This window comes from Podarcis melisellensis, assembly GCF_964234715.1.
Source record: "Podarcis melisellensis genome assembly, chromosome: 10".
Taxonomy (NCBI): Eukaryota; Metazoa; Chordata; class Lepidosauria; order Squamata; family Lacertidae; genus Podarcis; species Podarcis melisellensis.
Window position 1 is genome coordinate 39,775,538 of NC_138542.1, and position 24,076 is coordinate 39,799,613.

The 24,076-nt window shown below is 41.0% G+C and overlaps 1 protein-coding gene and 1 long non-coding RNA gene across 4 annotated transcripts in view; one reads left to right on the forward strand and one right to left on the reverse strand.

Moving 5' to 3' along the window:
• The window catches only part of LOC309378490, a 203,943-nt gene that overhangs the window by 31,780 nt on the left and 148,087 nt on the right, over positions 1-24,076 (forward strand). The gene's annotated exons all lie outside the window — the stretch shown is intronic.
• The window catches only part of DCN (decorin), a 31,182-nt gene continuing 17,645 nt past the window's right edge, over positions 10,540-24,076 (reverse strand). The window contains exons 4-8 of the mRNA XM_081926602.1: positions 18,864-19,077; positions 18,122-18,235; positions 16,256-16,349; positions 14,859-14,997; positions 10,540-11,959 (exon numbers count right to left, since the gene is read on the reverse strand). Of these exons, the coding sequence (XP_081782728.1) occupies positions 11,765-11,959; positions 14,859-14,997; positions 16,256-16,349; positions 18,122-18,235; positions 18,864-19,077 (756 nt within the window). The 3' untranslated portion in view covers positions 10,540-11,764. The remainder of the gene's footprint in view (positions 11,960-14,858; positions 14,998-16,255; positions 16,350-18,121; positions 18,236-18,863; positions 19,078-24,076) is intronic.

Genomic DNA, 24,076 nt, shown 5'->3' on the forward strand with positions numbered 1-24,076 from the left:
GTGGGAGCCCGGCACGACTTCTTGTGGAGAGCTGCCTGTTCTGGGGGCTGGGGTCGGGGGAAGCTCGGGCTTCCCCCGCCCTAGCCCCACGCCGGGGGGGGGGAGGAAATAAAATGTTTTTTTCCTTTATTCCCCCCAAAAAACAATCTAGGTACGTTCTCTGGGCCAGTGTGTCCTATAGGGTGAAAAATACGGTATTTGGACTTGCATTTAGACTGTTGCTTTATATAAAGAGAAGATAATTTGAGAAAAACAGTTCTCATAAATGTAGTGATCACTTTGTCTCTACTCCCGCCTGAATACTGTATGGCTGCTTTATTGTATTTATGATGCAATAATGTTCAATTGATTCTAAAATAGTTGTGATTATTTTAACTTAGGTTAGCTGCCTTGAAGAAATGGAGAACAATAATGGTCTAATTCAATTTAAATAGATAAAAAAACAGAAGCAAAAAGTGTGTGCAGCGTATCAGCCACCACATATCAGATCTCCAGGGCCTAGCCAATGAGAACTTTAATCACAAACTACTATCAGAAACTTTCTGACAGAACTGCAACAAACTGTTAGGTCTGCACACATCAAGCACCTGATCCTTTCCATTAGTTTGGGTGGGCTCTCTTTGAAGATACAAGTGTGAAAAATTGCCATAAACCCAATTTCCTAGGGAATCTGCATCAATACAGTAGTAACTCTATGTCCTTTCTGTGGACATGTCTATCACGAGTGGATAAGAGGGAAACTGGGCAACTCTAGCTTCAATCCCAGCACCCATTGTTGACTAATGCAAGCCTTTCATCAGCTCACCATAAAGGTGAGTTAAGGAGGTGGCTGTTTGGCCATCCTGCCCACCCCTGGTTGCTGTTTGGAAGGGAGAAGCCAACAGAACCCAAGATAATGAGGAGGGTAGTAGTATGAGGTAGGTTGGCTACATGCCCTACATCCAAAGATGCCTCCAAGTACTTGCTGGTGGGTAAATGTTGTTATCTGCCCACACTACAGGACCACTAAAGTTGTGACAGAATAGCAGTTAGCCAAATTAAATAACACCATTTTCAACAATAAAGAGCAGTATCACATAAACAAAACAAAATGTTCTATTGGCCAATCATAGGGCACCAAAAATTCCCACTCAGCTCCCAAGTGAGGCACATAACCAATCCCATGACCACCATTTCCAGACCAGACATAGCAAATGCAGTGGGAATCTAAGTAGTAGAGGTAGCTCTCCCACTGAGGAGGACTGGACTGTTATGAAAAGAATTATTAGATACTTAAAGGGAACCATGGACTGTACTGTACACTTAAACTGCCAACAACTATCCAAAACTTCTAGGTTACACAGATGCTCTCTGCAGCAGAGACACAAAGGATTACAAATCAACAGGTGGATTTCTCTTTATGTTTGGAAATGGTCCTGTTTCCTAGGCCAGTTGTAAACACGGATCTGTAGTTTTGTCTTCCACAGAATCAGAATACATAGCTACAATTGAGGCATGTAGACAACTGGTCTGGATTGAGCAACTGACCAACTAACTATGGGCTTTAGGTTGTTTGGGGAGAAACCTGTCCAGTTAATTTAGGACAGGCATAACCTAACTTGGCCTTCCAGCTGTTTTTGGGACTACAATTTCCATCATCCCTAGCTAACGGGACCAGTGATAAGGGATGATGGGAATTGTGGTTCCAAAACATCTGGAGGGCCAAGTTTGGCCATGCCTGATTTAGGAGAACCAAAGCTGTTTGAAATTAGTATCTCAAAGTGAGATTTTATTTTTCCAAGAATCAAACACATTGGGGTAAAATACCACTATTTGTGTGAGGTAATACAAGATGGACTTGTTGAGTTGGCATATTGTCAAACCAAAGAGATGACAGCTAACATTATCACCAAGCCACTCCGAAGAGACAGTTGTGAGAACCTTCAAGCCAAGATTCTGGGTGGTTTATTGATGTTGCATGCAATTGTTTATATTTGCCTGAGAAGGGGTTTGTGGGAAATTCAGCATCATATTAACCAGCATGCTCAGCTCTAGTTAATGCATGAAGGGGTTAAAACCAGAGAGTAAGCTGTTTTACTGGACTCAGCTAGGTTGCGCCCCCTTTCCTCCGGTGATGAACAGGTAGGAATTTTTTTTGTTCACTTTCTTTCCTCTGTTTGTTCTATTCCACCATGTGAACCAACCAGATAGGGCACTTCAACTTGATTGCTCCAAGCTCAGACCGAGTGTTACGGAACTTCTTACCATATTTTGTAACCCAATTTTTCTGCCCATGAATCTGTCCTTTGAAGTCTGTAAATAACAACCATTTTTACTTACCAAACTGTAGAAAGCAAAAGTGCTACAAATGACTTAAAATAGGATATTTAAAAGGTCTATTAGCATATATTCTTATACTTCACTTTGCTGCATGTTTTGTGTTTTAAAACCTCTGCTGGGGATCTCTCTTACTGCTGAGTATTCTGCCTCATGTTTGGATCTAGGAATCCAATGGATTCTTCTTCATTTAACCAATCATAAACTGACACAATCAACCAACTATCTTGAGTCAGTGTCCTGATCATACCTAGAACAATGAGAATTAGCAACTGGATTTTGGGTTCTTCAGTGACAAAGCACTTAATTGCATCAGCTCATAAAGTGCAAGTGATATACACAGCACTCCCCGCTAACTATAGTTGTATCTTGTATACCTTGGAACTCGTACGTATTGGCTCCTGAACAATTGAAAACCAGAAGTGAGTGTTCCACTTTTCAAACGATTTTCCGAAGCTGAACATCCAGCGCGGCTTCTGATTGGCTGCAGGATGTTCCTGCAGCCAATCGGAAGCCATGCCTTTGTTTTTGAACGGTTCTAGGAGTTGAACGGACTTCTGGAATGCATTCTGTTTGAGAACCAAGGTACCTGGTTAGGCAACTTACCAGCAGACCTGTGCTCCATCTTCAACAGCTGGAGCAACACTGTGGCCCTGCCCACCTGCTTTCTTAAACCCCCTTGTCTAACATGGATTACACAAGCATCTGAAAGCTATTCATCAACAGCAGTTTCAGCTGCTCCCATCACCTCCTTGAGCATGGAGACAGCGGATTGGGGTGCTCAGAGAGGATCCCAAAGATACAACTCACTCTGGGGGTGTTGCAGGCTCCTCAGCTGCCTCACAGAACCCCACAAATCATCGGTCCCTCCCCCTTGATTCTCTTCCTCCCCACATGCTTCCTTTGCCCACACATCCTCCCACTATTTGGGCGTCAAAAACACTTTTTTTTGTATTGTTGCCATAAGGAAAAGTATAGAGAAGCAACTATATCAGAACTATATGCAACAGTATCTCCTTGGGTGAAGTCTTACCAAAGTCTTGCTTCAAAATGGCATCTGACACCCAAAAAATGGAGAAGAGCACCACCCACTCCTCGTGATCCTTTCTGCTAATTTGGGCAATGATATCTTGAGTAGTGTCTGAACGTATAGAGAATAACTGCAGTGGGATAGGCATTCTAAAATAAATTATGTTACTGTTAATGAAGGATGAATGGCTTGCTTTTTGGTGTCAGCTTTCCTATTAGTGGTCACTCACATGTAGTACTGGGTGATGGTAATGAGTCAGGGAGGGCAGGTACACTTAACCAGCTGCTACTGCTGAGCAGTGTTCGAAAAAGAGGATGCCTTCCATGTTGTGTTGGTTTCTTCCTCCTTCCCTTTTCATGCTGTCTAGCAAGCTCAACAGAATGCAGCATCACACCATCCGCTCTATCTTCTTCCTCAGGACCTCCCTAGCATATAAGAAATGAGCTAGCAGGAGAGATTAATTATTTTCTCTTCCCTTCTTTACAATTTTAGGGGAAGGAATGTACTTCTGTCTTCAAGTTTAGGCTACACATTTCCATTTCCTTGCTAAATCATTGAGAAATGAAGGATAAATCCTGGGATCAGATGTTGGGTTGCTTACTTGAATGAGCAAATAAAACATAGCTACAAAAAGCTTCAGTGTACTGTGTGAAATTTATCAGTTTATTCCATAAATTGTTCTGCAGTCATTGGTATGCAGGTATTAGACCATCTTCTGCATTGGACTGTTTTCAAGGAGCTTCACTGCCAATTCTGAACGGTGTTAACCCCCCATCCTCTGTGATATCTCACATCATTTGCCTGTTCCCTAAATATATTGAAACCTTAAATACTGCTCATAACTCTTCATATTTAAAAAACTTTTTACCCATTTAGAACTTTAACATCATACTGAATCATATAAATGTTCCATGAAAAACAATCTGCCTCCAATCGTGCAAGGCATTCATTATTTTTAATGGGAATGTTCCCAGACTGTCGTTTTGCTTGTCTGATAGCCACACTTTACTTGCATTTCAAATGGAAAGTATTAGAGTACATAATATAAGTGTTAGAGAAGTTGTGGTACTCTTGGACATGTTTCTTATTCCTAAAAAGGAAATAGCAGCTTTGGAGATTTACAAAGTGGTACTCCTAGTACAACCTATTAACAGACCAAAAGAGTATTAATCTGATCCCTGTATCTTTTTTATGGGAATTCAGAATTACTCATTACATTGCTTCTTTCTTGAAAATGTCTAAAACTCCCTAATGTTATCCCATTTCTTCCCTCTCTTTATTAATGTCTAATTTCACAATGTTTACAGAAACAGGTTTTCTGATTCATTTGTTGAGAAAAATTGTGTGCAGAAAGCTTCAAAAGAGCAGGAAGAGAGATATATTTTGAATGTGAAAAGGGCAAAAAGATTAGGGGCGGATCCAGTTAATCCCACATATGAGGGAAATCTGCACGCTTAGAGTTGCATATGCAGAAGAGGGCCTGGTGAGATCTGTGGCAGATTCAAATAGAGTGAAGCATGTGTCAGAGGTGAATTTACTGTATGTGAAACTATGGGTTGTGCCATGTGGTTCTTGGCTCCATTAACTGTTTTTTACCAACAAAAAGGGATCTGGATTTCAAATGGCATATATTAGTTTGTCAAAAACAATTTAACCCTTATTTATTCATTATGACTAAACTGTGGGAGGCAGTAGAAGACAGAAGTGCCTGGCGTGCTCTGGTCCATGGGGTGACGAAGAGTCGGACGCGACTAAACAACAACAACAATTCATTATGAACAGTCATGTAGAGAAAGTAAAAGATGGTTAGAGAATACAATTTCATATCTTCAACTTCAGAGAATAAAAGTGGTATAGGGTAAATTGAAGCAATGGGGAGAGGCAGACATCTTATTTTTATCACATGATCAGTGCAGGAGGGCTTCCGTGTAAGAGCAGTCTATAAGTACCAGGGATATGGGTGGTGCTTTGGTCTACTGAGCCTCTTGAGATTGCCGATTGGAAGGTCGGTGGTTTGAATCTGTGTAATGGTGGTGAGCTCACATTGCTTTGGCTCAGCTTCTGCCAACCTAACAGTTTGAAAGCAAACCAGTGCAAGTAGATAAATAGGTACCACTGTGGCAGGAAGGTAAAAGGTGTTTCCACTCACTCTGGCTTCCATCACGGTCCTTTGTTGCGCCAGAAGTGGTTTAGTCATGCTGACCACATGATCTGGAAAGCTGTCTGCAGACAAACGCCGGCTTCCTCGGCCTGAAGTGAGATGAGTGCCACACCCCATAGTCACCTTTGACTGGACTTAACCATCCAGGGGTCCTTTACCTCTACCTTTTTACCTGTGAGTATCAGAAGAATCTGTCAATGAGGCTTTTAGCTCATTTCTCATTTGGTTTTGAATCCTGCAACAATTTTGGAACAGTGTATTTCTCACTTATAAAATTAATGATTAAAGAACATTTCCTTCAAAATCTGATATGCAGGAAGAAGAGTTTTAGAAATAAATACTTGCATATACTGTACTTGCTTTTCACTAAAATCACTGACACTTAACAAAATAATTTTCCAAGTCACAGGCAAGATTTAGAAAATAATTTTTGTGATACAATTATCTAGGTATGATATATAGGTGTTTAATGTGATTTAACCAGGTACAGTAGATCACATTCTAATTCCCAAACCAGTTTGATGACTCCAGAACTGGAGGATTTCCTTCAGAATACCCCTTCCCCAATATCCAGCACCTAGTTAGAACACAAGTCTTTGTTTAATTTGCCTGCTTTAGGGGAAACCCAGCCAGATGGGCAGGGTACAGGGTACTACTACTACTACTACTACTACTACTACTACTACTACTATTACTAAAGTATTTCTTATTTAGAAATGTAAATGTAAAGTATGCAAGTATAATGATCCATTTTATCGCCATCTACTCCCTTTAAGTTCTTCAATGTATTTCTTTTTGTCTCCTAGGTCTTATTACAGAACATTAAGAAAGTAAGGAAATTAAAATGCCCAATTTGCATGACAATAGGTGGTAGTCTGCTGTTTTACTCAGAGTAGACCCATTGAAATGGATAAACATGACTACATTAGGTCCACTAGTTTCAATGGTTGTACTCTGAGCAAAGGTTAGTTGCCTGCTTACCCTGTGCTGTTTTTCTCTTTTCACGTCTTAATATACATGTAAGGAATTGAAGGAGAAAAATGAGCCAGGTGTATCATTCAAATCATCCAAATTTGGAAACATGTGAGCAGTATATTTCCTTTCTTCTGAAGGAACTCTCATTTTAAATGTTGGTGCATTTGGTGAAAACAGCAAGGTAGTGAATTAAAATTATCTGAAGTATGAAACATCCAGGACTTATTCCAATTCCGGGGGCGGGGGACGGGGGCGAGCACGCATTTTGTGGTAACTGTACAATCATGAATGTATGAACGCGGAACATGATAATGTTCATTATTTTAAGACACATCTATTCCATCGTTCATGGTGAATGCAAGAAAAACATTTGATCACTAGAGGCTGCTGGGACACAGTGTAAGCAGTTAACTGCCTGGCCTTCTTACAGGATAAGGGTGCCCAGAAGTAAGAGACAGAGGGAAGGGATCTCCTCGTCCAATGGCCTCATTTGTTTGTTTTATTATTGTTTCCATCTCTCTCTCTCTCTCTCTCTCTCTCTCTCTCTCTCTCTCTCTTACACACACAAACACACACACACACACACACACACACACACACAAACTTGGATATCCTCAGTTCTACCTTACCCATGGGACACTGGTGGCGCTGTGGGTTAAACCACAGAACCTAGGACTTGCTGATCAGAAGGTCGGTGGTTTGAATCCCCGTGACGGGGTGAGCTCCTGTTGCTCGGTCCTTGCTCCTGTCAACCAAGCAGTTCGAAAGCACATCAAAGTGCAAGTAGATAAATAAGTACTGCTCCAGCGGAAGGTAAACGGCGTTTCCGTGCGCTGCTCTGGTTCGGCTGGCCACATGACCCGGAAGCTGTACGCTGGTTTCCTCAGAGATGAGCCGGTGAGATGAGCACCGCAACCCCAGAGTCGTCCGCGACTGGACCTAAGGGGTCCCTTTAGCTTACCCATATCCCAGCTGTTTTCCCAAAACTCCCAACTCTAAGCCTTACCCAGATTTCCATTCACCATTACTGTTCAGACCTTGTTACATTAACAGTTAAACATGCTTTGTGTCTATGTTTATAGTTCTTTCTGTTTTCATCAACTTTTTCTGCTAGCTCAAGATTTGATTGCATTTCTTCAAGAAAATTGTTTTCTTTTCCTTTCCTTTTAAAAAGCAGTTGCTAAATTTGCATGAATTACATTAGATTTTGGCATGTTGCTTTATATCAGTATACTCCAGGTAGGGACGTGGGTGGCACTTTGGTTTAAACCCCAGAGCCTCTTGGGCTTGCCGATTGGAAGGTTGGCAATTTGAATCCCCGCAACGGGGTGAGCTCCCATTGCTTTGTCCCAGCTTCTGCCAACCTATCAGTTTGAAAGCACACCAGTGCAAGTAGATAAATAGGTACCACTGCCTGTTTCTGTGTACTCTGGCACTCAGCACAGTCCTCCATGTGCCATTAGTGGTTTAGTCATGCTGGCCAAATGACCTGGAAAGCTGTCTGTGGACAAACACTAGCTCCCTTGGCAAAAGAAAGATGAGCACTGCACCCCATAGTGACCTTTGACTGGATGTAACTGTCCAGGGGTCCTTTACCCTTACCTATTGTACTCCAGGTAGGAAGGGATCTGCCAACCCTCCATTTTTTCAAAATTACCTGAGAAAACCCTTTACCCCCCTCAAAGATCTCAGCTTTTTGCTGTTCCAACAGAACCACAAAGTGACTTTTCTGCTGTTCTCCCCCACACACCTTAATGCTATTTAAATCAATCAATCAATCAATCAATCAACCAATCAATCATAGTACTGTGGATTTGCACCTAAATTACAATTGCAAACAAAAACAACCAATTTCCATGATGATATTAATTATTCTAGTATAAAGAGTCAAAATTTCATTTGCTGTAATAGAAACTGAAGAAATTTTGAGTTGTTAAGAGTTTATTTGTTACTTTCTGGAATAGCCTCCTTCATGATATTAGTGGAACAACACTCATTTCCAGCAACTGGTGTTCGGGAGCTCGGAGCCCATGAATTTGAAATCAGCATGGCTAGTAGCCATTGATAACCTTCTCTTCCATGTATTTGTCTAATACCCTTTTAAACACACCAAATCTGTTGTAGTAAGATCCATAATTTAAATATATTGTGAAAAAGCACTTCCGTCAAGGCCATATCCAACATTCTCTGACAGAGTTTAAAGGTACACAACAACAGAATCCTACACAGCAGTTGCACTAGCAGAGGCGGCAGCTGATTCTTGTTGCATGTCGAGGTCCCCAAGCCACCCCCCCAAATAACTCACAACGCACACTTAATTTTTGTTTAAGGTTTTTGGCATAATTTTGGCCACAACTTTATTTAAATACAATACCATGAGTGGTTGTTTAGGCATTGGTTAAAACTATCTATCCCCCCGCCTGGGGACAGAACTGACTTCCGGGCACCACCAACAGTCAGTGCGGGGGAAAGTAAGTCGGGGAGAAATGGAGCTGAGTCACAGACCCTCAATTCTCATCTGCATGCTCCCCGAAAGCTTGCTGGCCCTAGTCCCATTCCAGGGATTGGACGAAAAGATGGCAAGCCCCAGGATTCCTTTAACGGAATTCCCTTTCCGCAGCAACCATGGAGGGGCAGGCCCAGCCTATCCTAACCCCTCCTCCACCAATTTATAACCAATGCCTAACCACAACCTTACAAGTTGTGACTATTTGCTACGCAGTAGGCAAAAACCAAATGGCCCAGCCAATCAGCCAGATGGACAAAATTCCTACCAAGCCCCTGCCCCAACGGCAGACGACCCCATGACAGGCATAGCAAGGTCACTGCAACAACCCCTTACTCAAGGGCGGGTAGGCGGGTGATCTGTTGCACGCAGCAAAGAGAAAGCTCCAGGCTGCGTGCAGAGTATTTAAACATTTTACCCCTCCCAGCAAAATTGCAACATAACTTTTACCCCAGCAACCCAGTGAACCAATCACTGCCCCAGGCCATCTTTAGAGACCCTGCCTGGTAACAGAGGGGTGGCTCAGCAGACCCCACCGCAACACGTGGTCTCCATGAAGGAGAACATGCTTTGTGCAATCTGTTCCACAAGAATACCGGTAGTTGGTAACAACGTGAAACAAGTACAGTATACTGCTATCCTATTCTTGGCCTGTTTTCTAATAAGGCGAATAGAAGTCTGAGGTACCAATCTTCATTGAGAAAATATCCCAAGGGAAATGATTATTTTCCCCATCTCGCCACCTCTGTTGCTTTATACCAAAAGAAGAGTTTTCTGTTGACTCATCTTGTTTTACCGTCAGCTGATGTCCCAAAACATTTATCTGGTAAGCTCTGTATAGCTCTATACAGATAATCTGTATGCTCCATTAGCTCAGTAAATTCTCTAAGGTATCTAAAGCATTTTTATCAGGGAAGCCAAGAGCAGGGATGATAGGAGGGTGGCCACAGGGTGAGTTTTCTGGTGGTTGGTGCAAAATATTAAATAAATTCACAGTTGTTGTCAACATGTTGAATGTTTCACTAGAAGGGCTAAGACTCTTTTCAATTTTCTAGCAGGAGCCTTAGCGAAGAGATATATTTTGGATATCCTTTCAGCTTTATTTATTTATTTGTAAAGTTTTGAATTTTATTATATACCATACTGAAATACTATTTTACTTTTATGAGGGGGATAATGGAAATCAAGGAAAATCTCTTACCTCTTAAATGCAAAACCTTCTCATATGGCCAAACTGTGGTTAATACGATAAAAAGAAAATAGTTTATGGAAACATAACCCTCCCATTTTTTTACTTCTCTCATAAAGGTGAATTCCTCTTTTCTTCTCCAAATGTGTTTTAGTATCTTATTAATAACTAGAGGTGAACATTTTTTCTTAAGATTTTCTCTTCAGAAAAAATATATTCATATGTATTTGAAAAGATATATGTAAAAACAATTAAGATAACCCATGTTAACTTTAACTGTTGCTTTTTATAATAACTATTAGTTTACTGAAGCTATTCTGACATTGTTTTGTACATGAGAGGCTATATAACACACAACAAGGTTTTGGAGTTTGCCAGTACTGTTTAATATAAAAACATACATACATTGAAAATATTGTATTTTAGACAATTAAGAGGTATCCAAACTTTTCTTTGACATGTGGAAAGATATATAGTTAACTTTGAAGACAGTGATCCCAGAAATATACATCCTTATTTTGGTATACTTGCCACTAACTGAAGCCAGTTATAGAGATGAATGTAGAAGGTTTGGTTTCAGATGACTTTTAAAAGAGAAGACTTCTAAATCTGCTCATCAAGTTCTGGCCAGTTATATATTCTCAGATGTAATTCTAGATACTGCTGAAAAGGAAGTCTGCATATCTCTCTACATTCTATTTTAAAAGGTTGTTGAAACTCAAATGCAGTGAAAAGATGAAAGTGCATTGTTGTATTTAAGAGCAATGAATTAACGTTGTGGGCTTATGCCTGCTTAAATTTACACATGCCTGCAGTTTCACTGCGTACATCCCCTTGAGTGGGTTACTGCAGATGCTCAGATGAATGGAAATCATATGGGTATATTGTTTGGTGGATTATGACACAGAGAAGTGGTAATGAGAGCAACGAGAAACAAATTGCTCCTCTACAAGTTAGCTGTTGTAGTCCAGAAATAGCAGCATCCAGGGATACAATAATCATGTATTTTGTGCAGCAGATGTTTCCTAATCTTGCATAGAATTATATTTAGGATATTTATAAATGAAAATTTGAATATATTAAGAGAGTATTTTAACCAAGAATGCTAACAAAAGCAACATTTTAATATTGCTTATGTTATGTAAGCACACTGGTACCTACATTCAGGCTTTATTCCAATGAGTTTGGTTGAGTCCTCAGTTGACTATTCCTGCCCCACACCAAGAATAATATATATATATTGGAAGTTTCATTTCCTTTTCCTCCAAGTAATCCCTTTGTGTTGTTGTAAATACCACCATCTATATAATTTCTAATTGTGAAAAGCATGACAAATATTTACCCCAAATCTCATGCACAGTGGAATACTGAAATCTGTTGCGCTCAGCTAATCGATAGAGACCACAGAAATACACCACATGCTGGCAAGGAAGTAAAACATAGTAAATTGGAATGATCTATTTGCTTTTTTTTATTTTACATACATAATGATATCCACTCTGCAGGTAAGTTTCCAGTATTTGGCTTTAATGTTAGCAAACATTTTAACAGGCAACAGGTATTTCTAGCAGAAATGCATTTGTGCATCTATTTGTAATTTCCAAGTTGTATTACAGATCGTTCATAGATACAGCGGAAGGAGGATGGCTGGATTTCCCAGTACTGCACAGGGTTGCTAAACAGACTCACTCCTGAATAAGAAGCCTTTTTGGTGTTGTATCCAGGGGGACAAAAATCATTGGGACCAACGGCAGCAATTTTATTGTTGTGAAGGTAGACCACCTGGAAAGTAGAAACATTGTAGAAGTGAGACAGGCTATTGTGTTGCAGAAACCTAACATGGGTCATTTATCATCATTTCTTACATCGATTTCCACATACTTAAGCCAAAATCACTTTTTAAAAATCATCCCTTGAGCAATCACTGTAACCAGGGTAGAAGAAACTTGCTCCCACTCATTATTAATACTTCACTCTGCCCACCGGGCAACACACTAAAGTTCCCTGCACATAGCTGTCAACTTTCAGTTTTGAAAATAAGGGATCAGCAGCCTTGAAAATAAGGGATCAGCAGTCTCACCTGTCCCAGGGACAGTCTATGGGATAGCTAACAATCCGGGATAGCAGTGTGAAGCAGTGGGAAATGGCGCTGGAATAAGGGAATTTCCCACAAAAAAGGGGAAGGTTGACAGCTATGTCCCTGCATTGTGTTGACATCTCCATATATTTGTTGCCATCCTTGTGATACTACAGGAAGACCAGAAGGCAGAAGCTCTTTTGATCCTCTTATATACATTTCCAAAGCATATATAAGTCCTATGCAGGAGTTATTTTACTTACACAATTGGGTTGTGAGGGGCATATGTCCCAGCCCCATTCTCCCAACTTTTCCTTTGATGGCACACACTTAGAAGCTTCTTTGTGTCTGGGAACACTGATAATGCAGATGTTGTTATTGCAGGAAAACTTTTAAGTGTGTTCAACCAAACCTGCTTAAAAAGTTTCTTCAGACCTTCCCACTCAGTTCGGGAATGTCAGCAATGGATCGGTTGGAGATGAGGATATTGGGAAGTGGGGACAGCATCCCTCTGCACCCATGGTTTAAGCACAATTACAATAGCACCAGAGTAGGGCTGTAGACTTAAACAACCCCAATTTATCACTGTTGAGGAATGTTCTCTGTTACACATGTGGAACAGTGAGTGACACTGAGAATAATGTGGCCAATCTCTGCTTGTCTGCTGCAGTCCCTGCTTCCCCCCCCTGGAGCCACTGGATTACAAAAAGACTATTGATATTGTTTTACAACAAATGAAAATAAGATACCTTGTAATGCAGATATTATCACAAGATCAGTAGCTAAGCAAAGTGGGTAGAAAAACATAAATGAAAATGGTTTTTTGTCCACCTGGTAATTAAACTAGTCTTATGTTATCTGTTATTTATTAATTTATATATGCTTTTATTCCTATGATGGAAGTGCAAATAGCAAACATCAGGTTCCTGGGTGGTGTCCCACCCAGGTAGCTAGCAGACGCAGACTATCCTGTGTTAACTTCAGGAAGGTTACTATAACTTTCAGAAAGGTTGTTGGATAATGGCATTCAGACCAATTGTTACACCCCTACATGCACCATTACTTCATATAATTAAAAAGGCAGTTCATCAGAAAGACTCTCCTCCCTGGAAGAGAGGGGAGTGGTTGTGGGCGGGAGCCCAAGCTCCGCCCCTAGCAGGGGGCGTTAGCCCCCTGCCTCCTCCTCTCACCTGGCTGGTGCCCACGCCCCTCGGCAGGCACCCAACCAGGTGCCTCCGTGGGGGCGTTTACAGCAGCCTTTTGCTGCAGCGCCAGCTCCTCCTCGGCCTCATTCTTCTCTCCGTCGTCTCGTCGCGAGTCACCCACCCTCCACTCCCTTTGAGCTCAGGGTCTTAGTTCATTGGCCTTGCTTTGGACCTTAGGTTGGTCGCCCTGGTTGTCCAGGGGGCCTGGTAGGAATTTTTCCATTTGGCATTAGGCTTTTTGGTTTTTCCGCCTACCTCGTAGCAATCGTCACTTTTGTGGTATTGGTGGGTAGGTTAGGCATTGGAATAATGTGTTGTGGTGTGTCGAAGGGCTAGGTGTGGCCATCGCCTATGCCTTCAATTTTTGGGTATTTCGTTAAAGGAATCTGGCGGTCGTGTACTCTGTCCGATGCCTGCTTGGCGGAAGGCCATGGCACGACCCTCGGTGACATCAGGGGAGAGCCTATAGTTGGATTAGCATCAACAGGCTCCACCTACTGGTGAATAAACCCCCTTGTTTTAGACATCCGGACACTGGCAATGGAAGCCCCCAGGCGTGTTGATGCATTGCTGGCTCGGCTGGCAGTCGTGCGAATCGTATTCACATTCATCCACGTCCATGCAGGATCCTTGTCTGTCCGGCTCATAGCCCTGGGGGCAGTTGTTCTGTACGAAGTACTGGGCCTGCTGGGGGGGCCTGGGCCTGGGGGGACTGGGGGGAGGGGCCCTTTCAGAGTTCACGTCGTTGATCACAGAGGCCGAGCGGGGGAGGCACAGGTACCCCCCATAATGGTTGATGCACTTCATCTCCCCTTTGCAGGCATGGGGGATGGTCTCGCACTCGTTCACATCTTTGCAATGTTGACTCTCCGCATCCCACTGGTAGCCGTCAGTGCATTCCGTGTAAGTGTCGGGTTCCTCCAGTTCCTGTGAAACTGCAGCTCTCAGAAGCGTTGCCAAGAGGAGACATGAAACAGACCTCATTGTTCTGCCACGCTGGCAGCCGCCTGGCACCCCCCGGCACCCTCTCTTGCCTTCTCCAAACGTGCCCCGATCCCGGCTGCGTGCAGACCGCGAAGTGTTAGGCGCGGGCTCCCTAAGCCAATACCTTTTCACTGCTGTAATCAATAAAGTTGTGGCCTTTTCTTACCCATTAACCTTATATCACGTGTCCTTGCGTATTCATTTCACATTGCGGGGGTCGGGTCCTCGAACCACAATGATATATTACAGCTAAGCATTTATGTATTAGTTAGTGAATGGAGAAAATGCAGTTTACTGCTCTATTAGATTTTCCAACATCTTTATTAGATGTAGGTACTACTGCCAGTCCTATGTTGCCTGTGAGATATACAATAATTAGAAATGTTGTATATCTCAGTCTTATGGTATACTTTACCTGTACATATTTGTGTTCTCCAAGCCCAGGAGGTACTTTGGCAAGGTCATTGTGGTCTAAATGTAATTCTCTCAAATGTGGCACGTTAGCTAGAGAGCCATTATCCAGGCTAGCAATGTTATTGAAACTGAGACCAAGCCTGCAAGAGAAAAATATTGTGCAAGCTGTAGTGAAATAACTGTTCTCATAGATAATTGTTTCTGTAGATTCATCACACATTAAACACCTTGTAAGTTATTATCTGTATTCTCTAGCCATGCCACAAAAACAGGAAAATAGTGCACAAGTTGCTATACTAAAAAACATGTACTATAGTTACATTTAATTCTATTGCACATGGCCAGTTGTAGTCATGTATTGTGCCTATATAGGCTTATTACGAAACTAATTTCACATCATACAATTATCACTATGTGCACAATATATCAAATTAATAACTGGGTAAAGGTAAAGGGACCCCTGACCGTTAGGTCCAGTTGCGGACGACTCTCGGGTTGCGGTGCTCACTTCGCTTTACTGGCCAAGGGAGGCGGCATACAGCTTCCAGGTCATGTGGCCATCATGACTAAGCCGCTTCTGGTGAACCAAAGCAGTGCATGGAAATGCCATTTACCTTTCCGCTGGAGCAGTACCTATTTATCTACTTGCACTTTGATGTGCTTTTGAACTGCTAGGTTGGCAGGAGCAGGGACTGAGCAACGGGAGCTCACCGCATTACTGGGATTCAAACTGCCGACCTTCTGAGTGGCAAGCCCTAGGCTCAGTGGTTTAACCCACAGCGCCACCCACGTCCTTTAGTAACATGGTACTTAGTACCTTATTATTTTAAAGTTAGATTTTAGTACCAGATAAGATTGCAATATCTCTATACATACTGCTGCAGCTGGAGATACCTGTATAACAAGAATATCAATGCACGCCAAAGCAGGTGGGAGGTTGCTTTGTGTAGTGCAGCATAAAAAAATAGACTTATTTGTGGAAATTGGGAGAACCCAGCAATATAGATGTAATTTTTAAGAACTGGTTCTTTACAGCTTTGTTTTTGTGGTAGCATGTATACAACTCCAGGAAATATGTATTCCAGTCTCATATTAGACATTTACTCAATGAAGGTAGGGCAAACTACATTAGTATATGAAAATTGTTCATTTAGTATTTTTTAGTCTACCTTGAAGACTATTAAACACATAAAGATGAAACAATTTAAAGCTAGAAAACTAGCTAATGTAAAATTCAATACATTTTCAGTAAGGGCTTCTTTTCTTGCCAAAGTGCTTGGAATGATCCAACTAAACAGCCTGAAACTTGTTAACAGATGCAGTGAGCTGTGGCTGTTGAGGAAGGTTTAGGCTATCAGTTTTGCATAATGCTGGGCATTTTTATAAAATAATAATTACTTAGCCAAATTGGTGAGTCCTTTTAGACTGTCTGCATCAACTTTGTTGATTTTGTTGCCATCAAGGTGAAGTTCTGTCAGAGATGTGGGAAGACCTGCAATAAAAGATGGAGAACATGTATTGCAAAGACCCGTGAAAGGTAGACTGTATACAAAAACACATTGCACACAAAGCTCTTGTGGGAGTCAGTGGTCACTTCATTTCAGGGGTGATGAGGCATGTTTGGCCTTTACTATAAAGCGTGTTCTCCTTCATAGAGGACGTGTTGCAGTGGGGTCTGACAGGCCACCCCTCTGTTGCTGGGCGGGATAGTATGTCTGACCATCCGCAGTGATTGGGCGATTGGGTTACTGGGCAAATTTTGTTGTTGCCATTTAGGGGGACAGACTAAAGGTTATAAAATTAAGTCATGCAGCACTGACTGGGCTCTATAGCTGCGTGCATCGTTCACTTATATAGGAAGAAGTAAATGTGCACTTTCTGGTTCATTTAGGGCTGCCATACGTCCAGGATTTAAGAGTGTCCTAGTTTTTACTTTTTGAAATATGGCAACCCTAGGTTCATTATGAAGGAAGAATCTGAATTTGCTCACTGTCCAAGAAGGTCCTAGCTGCCTTGTTTATCAAGCTTTTTCTTCTCTGTATAGCTACTTTTTAGACTCTCTTTTTTCGTCTTGCTAGAATGTGACAATGTGGTTTTCAGATAGATAGACAGACTGCTAATTAGTTGGAGATTTATAAATGAAAGATAGAGTGGTACAAGATATGGATGGATCACTATCATTATAATATGTTACAATTGCACGTGTTCCATCCTGTTTCTATGTTTATGTGATTTTTTTTTAAAAAACCACCAATTAATATATGAATATATATTTAATTATTACATATTATGGTAAAGCATCTTGTTCAGTTTTTGAGTCAAGAACTGTACTGCAAAAGTTGAAGAGAAAATCCGAAGGATAATTATACTATGATCTGCAGTTCATGAGGAGCAGATCAGGTCAGTTCACACTGGAATTCACACAAAATAAAATCCTTATTTACTCCATTCAGTTCAGCATTGACTCTGTCTCTCTTCATGTCCAGCCTATGCAATGTGCAGAGCAGTGTTTCCCAAACTTTGGTTTTCAGCTGTTTTTGGACTACAATTCCCATCATCCCTGACCACTGGTCTTGCTAGCTAGCAATGATGGGAGTTGTAGTCCAAAAACAGCTGGTGACCCAAGTTTGTGAAACAGTACTGTTGGTCAGTGGTTCACCCATGCTTGTGATTGTACACATATTCCTAAAATCATTCCTAAATCTTAAAAGCAGAATGTAAATGGGATATAATAAAGGCTGACCATGCAGAATGATGGAATTAATCTCACAAGTTTAAATAAAGCATAAGTATATACATACTTTATATTACTATTCTCTGCTTCTCTGTGGGAAAGTCCACCCTCCTAAGTGGGAATGATAAACGCATATTTGATACCACATAGCGTACTTTTCCGTGTATAACACGGCCCCATGTATAGGATGCCCCCTAATTTTGAGGACTCCAATTTAAGAAAATGACCCAGAGTTGTGGAGCTTTTTTGGGGGAGAGGATGGCCCTAAGTTGTTGAGATTTTGGGGGCAGGATTGGAGTTGTTGAACCTATACACAGAAAAGTATGATATATACTTTCCATTTAAACTTGAGTGTCTTTTGTTACTGTATTCTAAAAGTAAAGTAATATTCTGCATGTGATGCATTATTTGCATTCAACAATATTTTTTACAATTTACACAATTTAAGATAAAAATATAAAATAAAGTTCTTCATAATATTCTGGCAGTGATGCTGTACACAGCTTCAGTTTCCCAAGTAGTGTGCTTACCTTTAGGGACAGTTGTTATATTGGTATCTGAAATACGGATGTAAGAGAGTCTCTTCATCCCTTGAAAGCATCCATTTTCCACACCTGAGCTTTTTAATGGATTAGTACCCAGTTCTAAAAATAAACAACGTTGACAATTCTTAACCAACAGATTAATACCCCTCCTTCCTTAATTCTTCTCTAATTGTGTTAAATTGGCTGCACTGTACTTTGTGAAATAATTCCAGCCTTACTTTTAAAATAAAAATCACATTTAGTGTTTTGATACCTCTGTAAAGGTTCTTTATAAGAAGTGATAACATTCAGCTGGTAAATTCACAGGAGTTTTCTTTTACTTGATTATATTTTCTGGGTTGCAGCATGTTGTGAAAATTTCATTCCATAAAAAATTGGAAGCTGGAGATTTTAACAGCCTAGCTGAACACTATGAGACAAATGTTTACTTCAACTCTTCCTTTTGATTTCTCTCAGTTACACCCTCCTTTATAATGCCCAACTGTTACATGAAAAGTACTTTAGCAAACTCAGTATGAACCAAAACACTTGATACGCCCAATTACACTTCACTTTTTCACATTCAACCACCCACTGTTACATCCCCCCCTTGGAAGTGTTTACATCAATAATAAAATTAAGAAATTTCTTAGTCTGGATTCTGTCAAATTCTACTGACTTTGAATTTTACCATCTTTCGTCTGATAAAATCTTATCATGGACTCTATCTGTAAGCAGCGATGCATACCTACGACAATCATATTACTTAGTCCATTGAAGACGGCTTTCCTTAGTTTGTTTATTTCATTTTCATGTGCTCGTAGCTCCTGCAAGCTTTTAGGCATGTTTTCTGGAAGTTCCTTCAAATTGTTTTTGGAAAGGTAAAGTCTCTCCAGTTTCTTGAGTGGAGCAAAAGCTCCCGGGCTGATTTTGCTGATTTTGTTGTTAACAAGGATCAATGCCTGTAAAGCAAGAAACAATAAAATAGAACTTTGTTAATGCCACACATGGGCATACTGTTAAAGGAAGATACAAGTATCCACTAAAGATACAAACGTCCATTAGAATGTTAATTCTCTATGTCCTACAAGTTTGTACAGTCATACTTCAGGTTACAGACGCTTTGGGTTATTTCCAGGTTTCAGAGGTCGCGCATGCGCAGAAGTGCTAAATTGCACTATGCGTAGAAGTGCCAAATCACAACCCGTGTGTGCGTAGACGCACTGCTGCGGGTTGCAAATGCTGTGGGTTGCGAACGTGCATCCCGCACGGATCACGTTTGCAACCTGAGCATCCACTGTAATGTGATTTGGCCTTCATGTTTAGGACTTTGACATGGGGAAGGGGGCCTTTAACTCTCCAGCTGTTCAACTGGAACCTAGTGCATACTCTGAAAATATGAGTTTACTTTGGCTTTGCTCTGAGAAATGACTGCAGTGTCACTGCAAGGAATCTGACGAAGTCACAGTACTGGGGGATGCCCCAGTAGTTTCCTCCAAGTACTGTATCCTCTCCATAGTAGCTGCTGTACAGAAAAGTTATCTGTGCTTAAGAAAATGCATAAAGGATCATGTAAATGCAAGCCTTAATAGCCTCTCCCTCTCAATATCTACTATATCTATAGTTATTTAACTCTGGACAGAAGTTGAGGTTGCCTCCAACAAGAACCTTCTTCCATTAATTGAATTAAACCTACTTTTACATTTCCTGGGAATCATCATATTTCTCCACAAGGGATGTCTCAGTCACTTGTCTGAGAGTTATGACATCCTTGTCACCATGCAGCAGGAAACATATATTGACTGTAAAGACTCAGTACTTAAATTAATTAACAATTAGTCCCCCTTCTGTCCAGCCCTGTCTTTAGAAAGATCACCCTTTGGGTTAAAGCTAATGCCAATTGATGAGATTTTTTCCTATGTGGGCATCAGTCCCTACTTAGTTCAGCTTTCTGCACAGGAGATCACTGCCCTGATCCATTTTTTTTGGAAACTTCCAGGAAGCTGCTTCATATCACTCTTTTTCAAGACACTCCAACCCTATAGATGATTGTGGGAACTAAACCGCCTCACCTTTAGCTAGATAGCTATCCTTATTTCCTCTCCACAACTTCTTATTTTTCAGCTGTACTTGTTTTTCTGTTTTACATTAGTTAGGACCTTTGCAGGAGGAAGTATCATTACAAAATGAAACGTATTTTATTTTTCTATTTTGGGGAGGGTTTCTCATAAGCCAGGGTGATATCTGCCTAAAGGGAAGCCTAAGGGTTGATTAGATTATCAAGTCTGTCACAGAAGACATAATAATTAATCCAAGTGTGCTTGACCATTGGGAACTTCCAATGGTCCATTGGGAACTTCCATAACGCACATTGACATGCAAGCATCTGTTAGGAATCTTGGTAGTGATTGTGCACATAAAGGCAATAGTGAAAATTAGAAAAACATTTATATCTCCTTTGCTTGCAACAGCTATTTACATCTCATTCATTTATTATTCTCCTGTCTTCCTTATTTCTTCAGTCATATTCTCTCTGAATTCTCACACTAGTCCAGTTCTAGTCATTGACATTCAAGCTTTCCCCCCTGGTGCATTTAGGCCTCCATCTATATTGTGCCTGGTTCCCATCTATATTCCATGTAAGGTATTCTTTAAGCTCCATCTCTGTAATAGGAACATTTTAAGCTTATGGTTCAGGGAACATGGGTTTGGGTAGACTGTGACTCATAACAACTGACCATCTTTCTATATTTCTTTGCCAGCTATTCAAGCTACAAAGCCATTTTACTCATTACCTGCCATTTTGTGTAAATAAACCTTATAGTCATTGGAACTGGTTTTATTAGTGTTAACTAATTTTCTGCAAATAAACAAAGCAATGTTTTGCAGAGTAATCAGGTCCATTGCAATAACCTCTGTGACATAAAATTATTTCCACTGAAACTCCCAGGAGTGATGGTTCTGTGAACATAAATGAGCAGATCTTGTAACACACACACACACACACACACACACACACACACACACACACACGTTAACATAAATGTACACGTCCTAATCAGAATTCCCATGATTGTCAGAGTTGGCTCAGAATTTGATTTATATAGCTCATATAGGACTAACCAATTTTTTCATAATGAAACAAAGTACTTTGGTTCTCTAGATTTAAGGCTCAGCACATACATTCTGTGTTGTCACAACTATTCATCTTGCACAAGTTCCGAATTGATGCTATGTCTGAGTCACTCAAAAAACCTCAAAATTCAAGCCCCTCAGATTCTCACATAAATTTCTTGTGTGTAGAACCAAAAAAAAAAGTGTTCCTTGCTCACAATTTGGGTCTACTTGAACTCAGACTTGGAATATGTTTTAAATATCTGGTCTGTGTCTTAATATCTAAAGTGCCTTTGAAAATGTGAAGAGCAGGCTTCCTCCATCACTGAACAGCTATAGCTTTTCTACAGTCTTCTCAAATATTTGGAACAAACTACACATTGCTTTAAATGTAAGGTCATTATTAAGAAGAACCCCGCAGGATCAGGCCAAAAACCCACCTAGTCCAGCATCCTGTTCTCATAGTGGCCAACCAGAGGCCTAGAGAGAGACAGTACCTGAAGCCAACAATATTCTCTTTTTAAAGGTGCAAGGGGTCTGATTATGGAGGGTTTAACTCTCTATGTGCTGTAGTATCAATGCTGTTTGATGAGATGACTTCTCTTCATGCATGCTGTAGACCTGATTCTGACTGGATCCCCCCCATAGCTGCTATTAAAAAAATACACTACCAACAGGCCTTAAATAGGATCACACATTCAATGTATTACATTGTTTGTCCCTATGGATCCAGGGCAAATGGCATGGCTTTCATGCAGTCCTTAACCCCAACACTCTTATTTTTAGCAGTTATTGCCCCCTCCTTTGCCATCATACTGTACAGTCAAAACTGCACACCATTGTTAGTCCAGGAAAATATTTTTACTCATGATCCCTTCTCCTCCCTGGTCCCCAAGGAATTCCATTCCAGATCCCACACCTGCTTCTTTCTAGTTACAAAAGGTAGGCATCTTCCTGAGTAAGCTCCTGGACAGGAACTTTGATTTCACTGTTCTGTTCTCCCTCAGTCTCTGAAAGGAGGCTGGTGGCAGTAGCCAGACATCTGTGAGGTGGAGGGGAAGTCGATCTTCTGAAATGAATGGGTAAAACTAGTAGGAGATCAGAAAGTGAGCTTCAAAGAGATATTTTTTAAATGGAGTGCTCTCTTCCACACAAATACACACACACACACACACACACACACACACACACTCCATAGCTAGGTGACCAACCTATTAAATAACTACAGGGAGGTGACAGGGTTAATCTTTCATCTGTTCTCTGTCCCCTTCCTTATTGACACACCACTACAACCACAATATAATGTAGTATATAAATTGCATTCACTTCATATTCAGCAAGTAAACTGAGGCAGAGATTGATTTGCTCACTGCCACATAGTCACCAGAGCCTAAATCACTGGACTACAGTAGCAGTCATCTGGCCCTACTGTTATGTGAACCTTACTTCTTGTGTACCTGTTTCCTCTTCAGACTCTCACAAAAATATGAGATTAAATATATTTACATTTCGAAAGTGCTTTGAGATGTTTGGAAAGCAATAATTATTCAGGAATAATGTTCCCTTGTTATTTTGATCAGTGGAACACAGCTGTAGAGCATATTTGCTCACTGAATGCATTATCTTTCTTGTAAGAATGGAAAAACAGATGGTTCAACTCTCTGTTTTGATTTCTAGCCATTCTAAATCCTTTCATAATTAAACTTATGCCAGCTATCTTTAAAACGTGCAGGAGGAAAAGCTGAACATTTGCAAAGATCAGAAAATATATAAACAGCTGCAGGGAGGGAAACATGAAGAAAAAGCAAAAAGAGGAGAAACTATTATTTTGAACAGTTCATGTGTTGTATATTTTCTCTCTAGTGTATTTGATTTCCTGTTCATTGTCAGTAAAACAGGAGGTATGTTTTGCAGATGGCTCCACTGTGTATATGATAGATGTGCATGGTTTTAATTTTGTATACTAGCCAGGAGTGGCCAGATCTCTGAGAGGAAGAGGTCACTCAAAGTTCAGCAGCGCTAGCAGAAAGCCTCTCCCAAAAACATTTACTGTTCATTTAGCTGCGGGCATATTTTTCTCTCTTCAACTCAGAGCTACAAGGACTACCACTGAGATATAAATGACCAGTCCATTTTAATACGAATCTCTGAACATTGTTGATAATGTTCTATATATGTTTATACACCACCACAAACAGAAGCTGCTTAAAAATAACACACACCCTTCCCCTGCATGTAGTAGGAGCTTCAGAGCACTTTTTGTTGCCAGGGGTCAGCAACTAGATTAGGGACTTAGAGAGCTGCAGGGCCACCAGTACAAGGTGAAGGTGGAATCAGGCACGTTGCTGGGTCAGCCTGGAGCTGATGCAGTGATCGGGCCTAGATCAGAGCCAGCAATGGCGCCAGCTTGGAATCCAACATCCTTTGCCAAATCAGCCCTCCACCCTGAAATGACTTGTTTCAGGGCTTTCTGTTGTCTGCCACTGGTGGGGATCTCACTGCTGTCACCCATATGTTCAGTGGGTGGAAAGTGGTGCTACACACCAGTGGACTATTCCTGGCATCATTCAGTATGCAAAGATAGTGAGGGTCAGGCAGAGGGACACCTCTATCCAGTCTAAGCACCCTAGACCCCAAAGCCTGATTTAAATGGGGTGTGGATTGCTCTTCCAGTCAGCAAGCTAATCTTGTGCCACATACTTAGTTGACTGGTTGCACACCTATCCAAATGGTCCCAAACACCTTTACTTTATTATTACTATTATTTATTGAATTTGTATAACTGCAGGTCTCAGGGCGGTTCACAACCCAATAACCCTGACAACACAAAATAAAAACTCCCCAAAA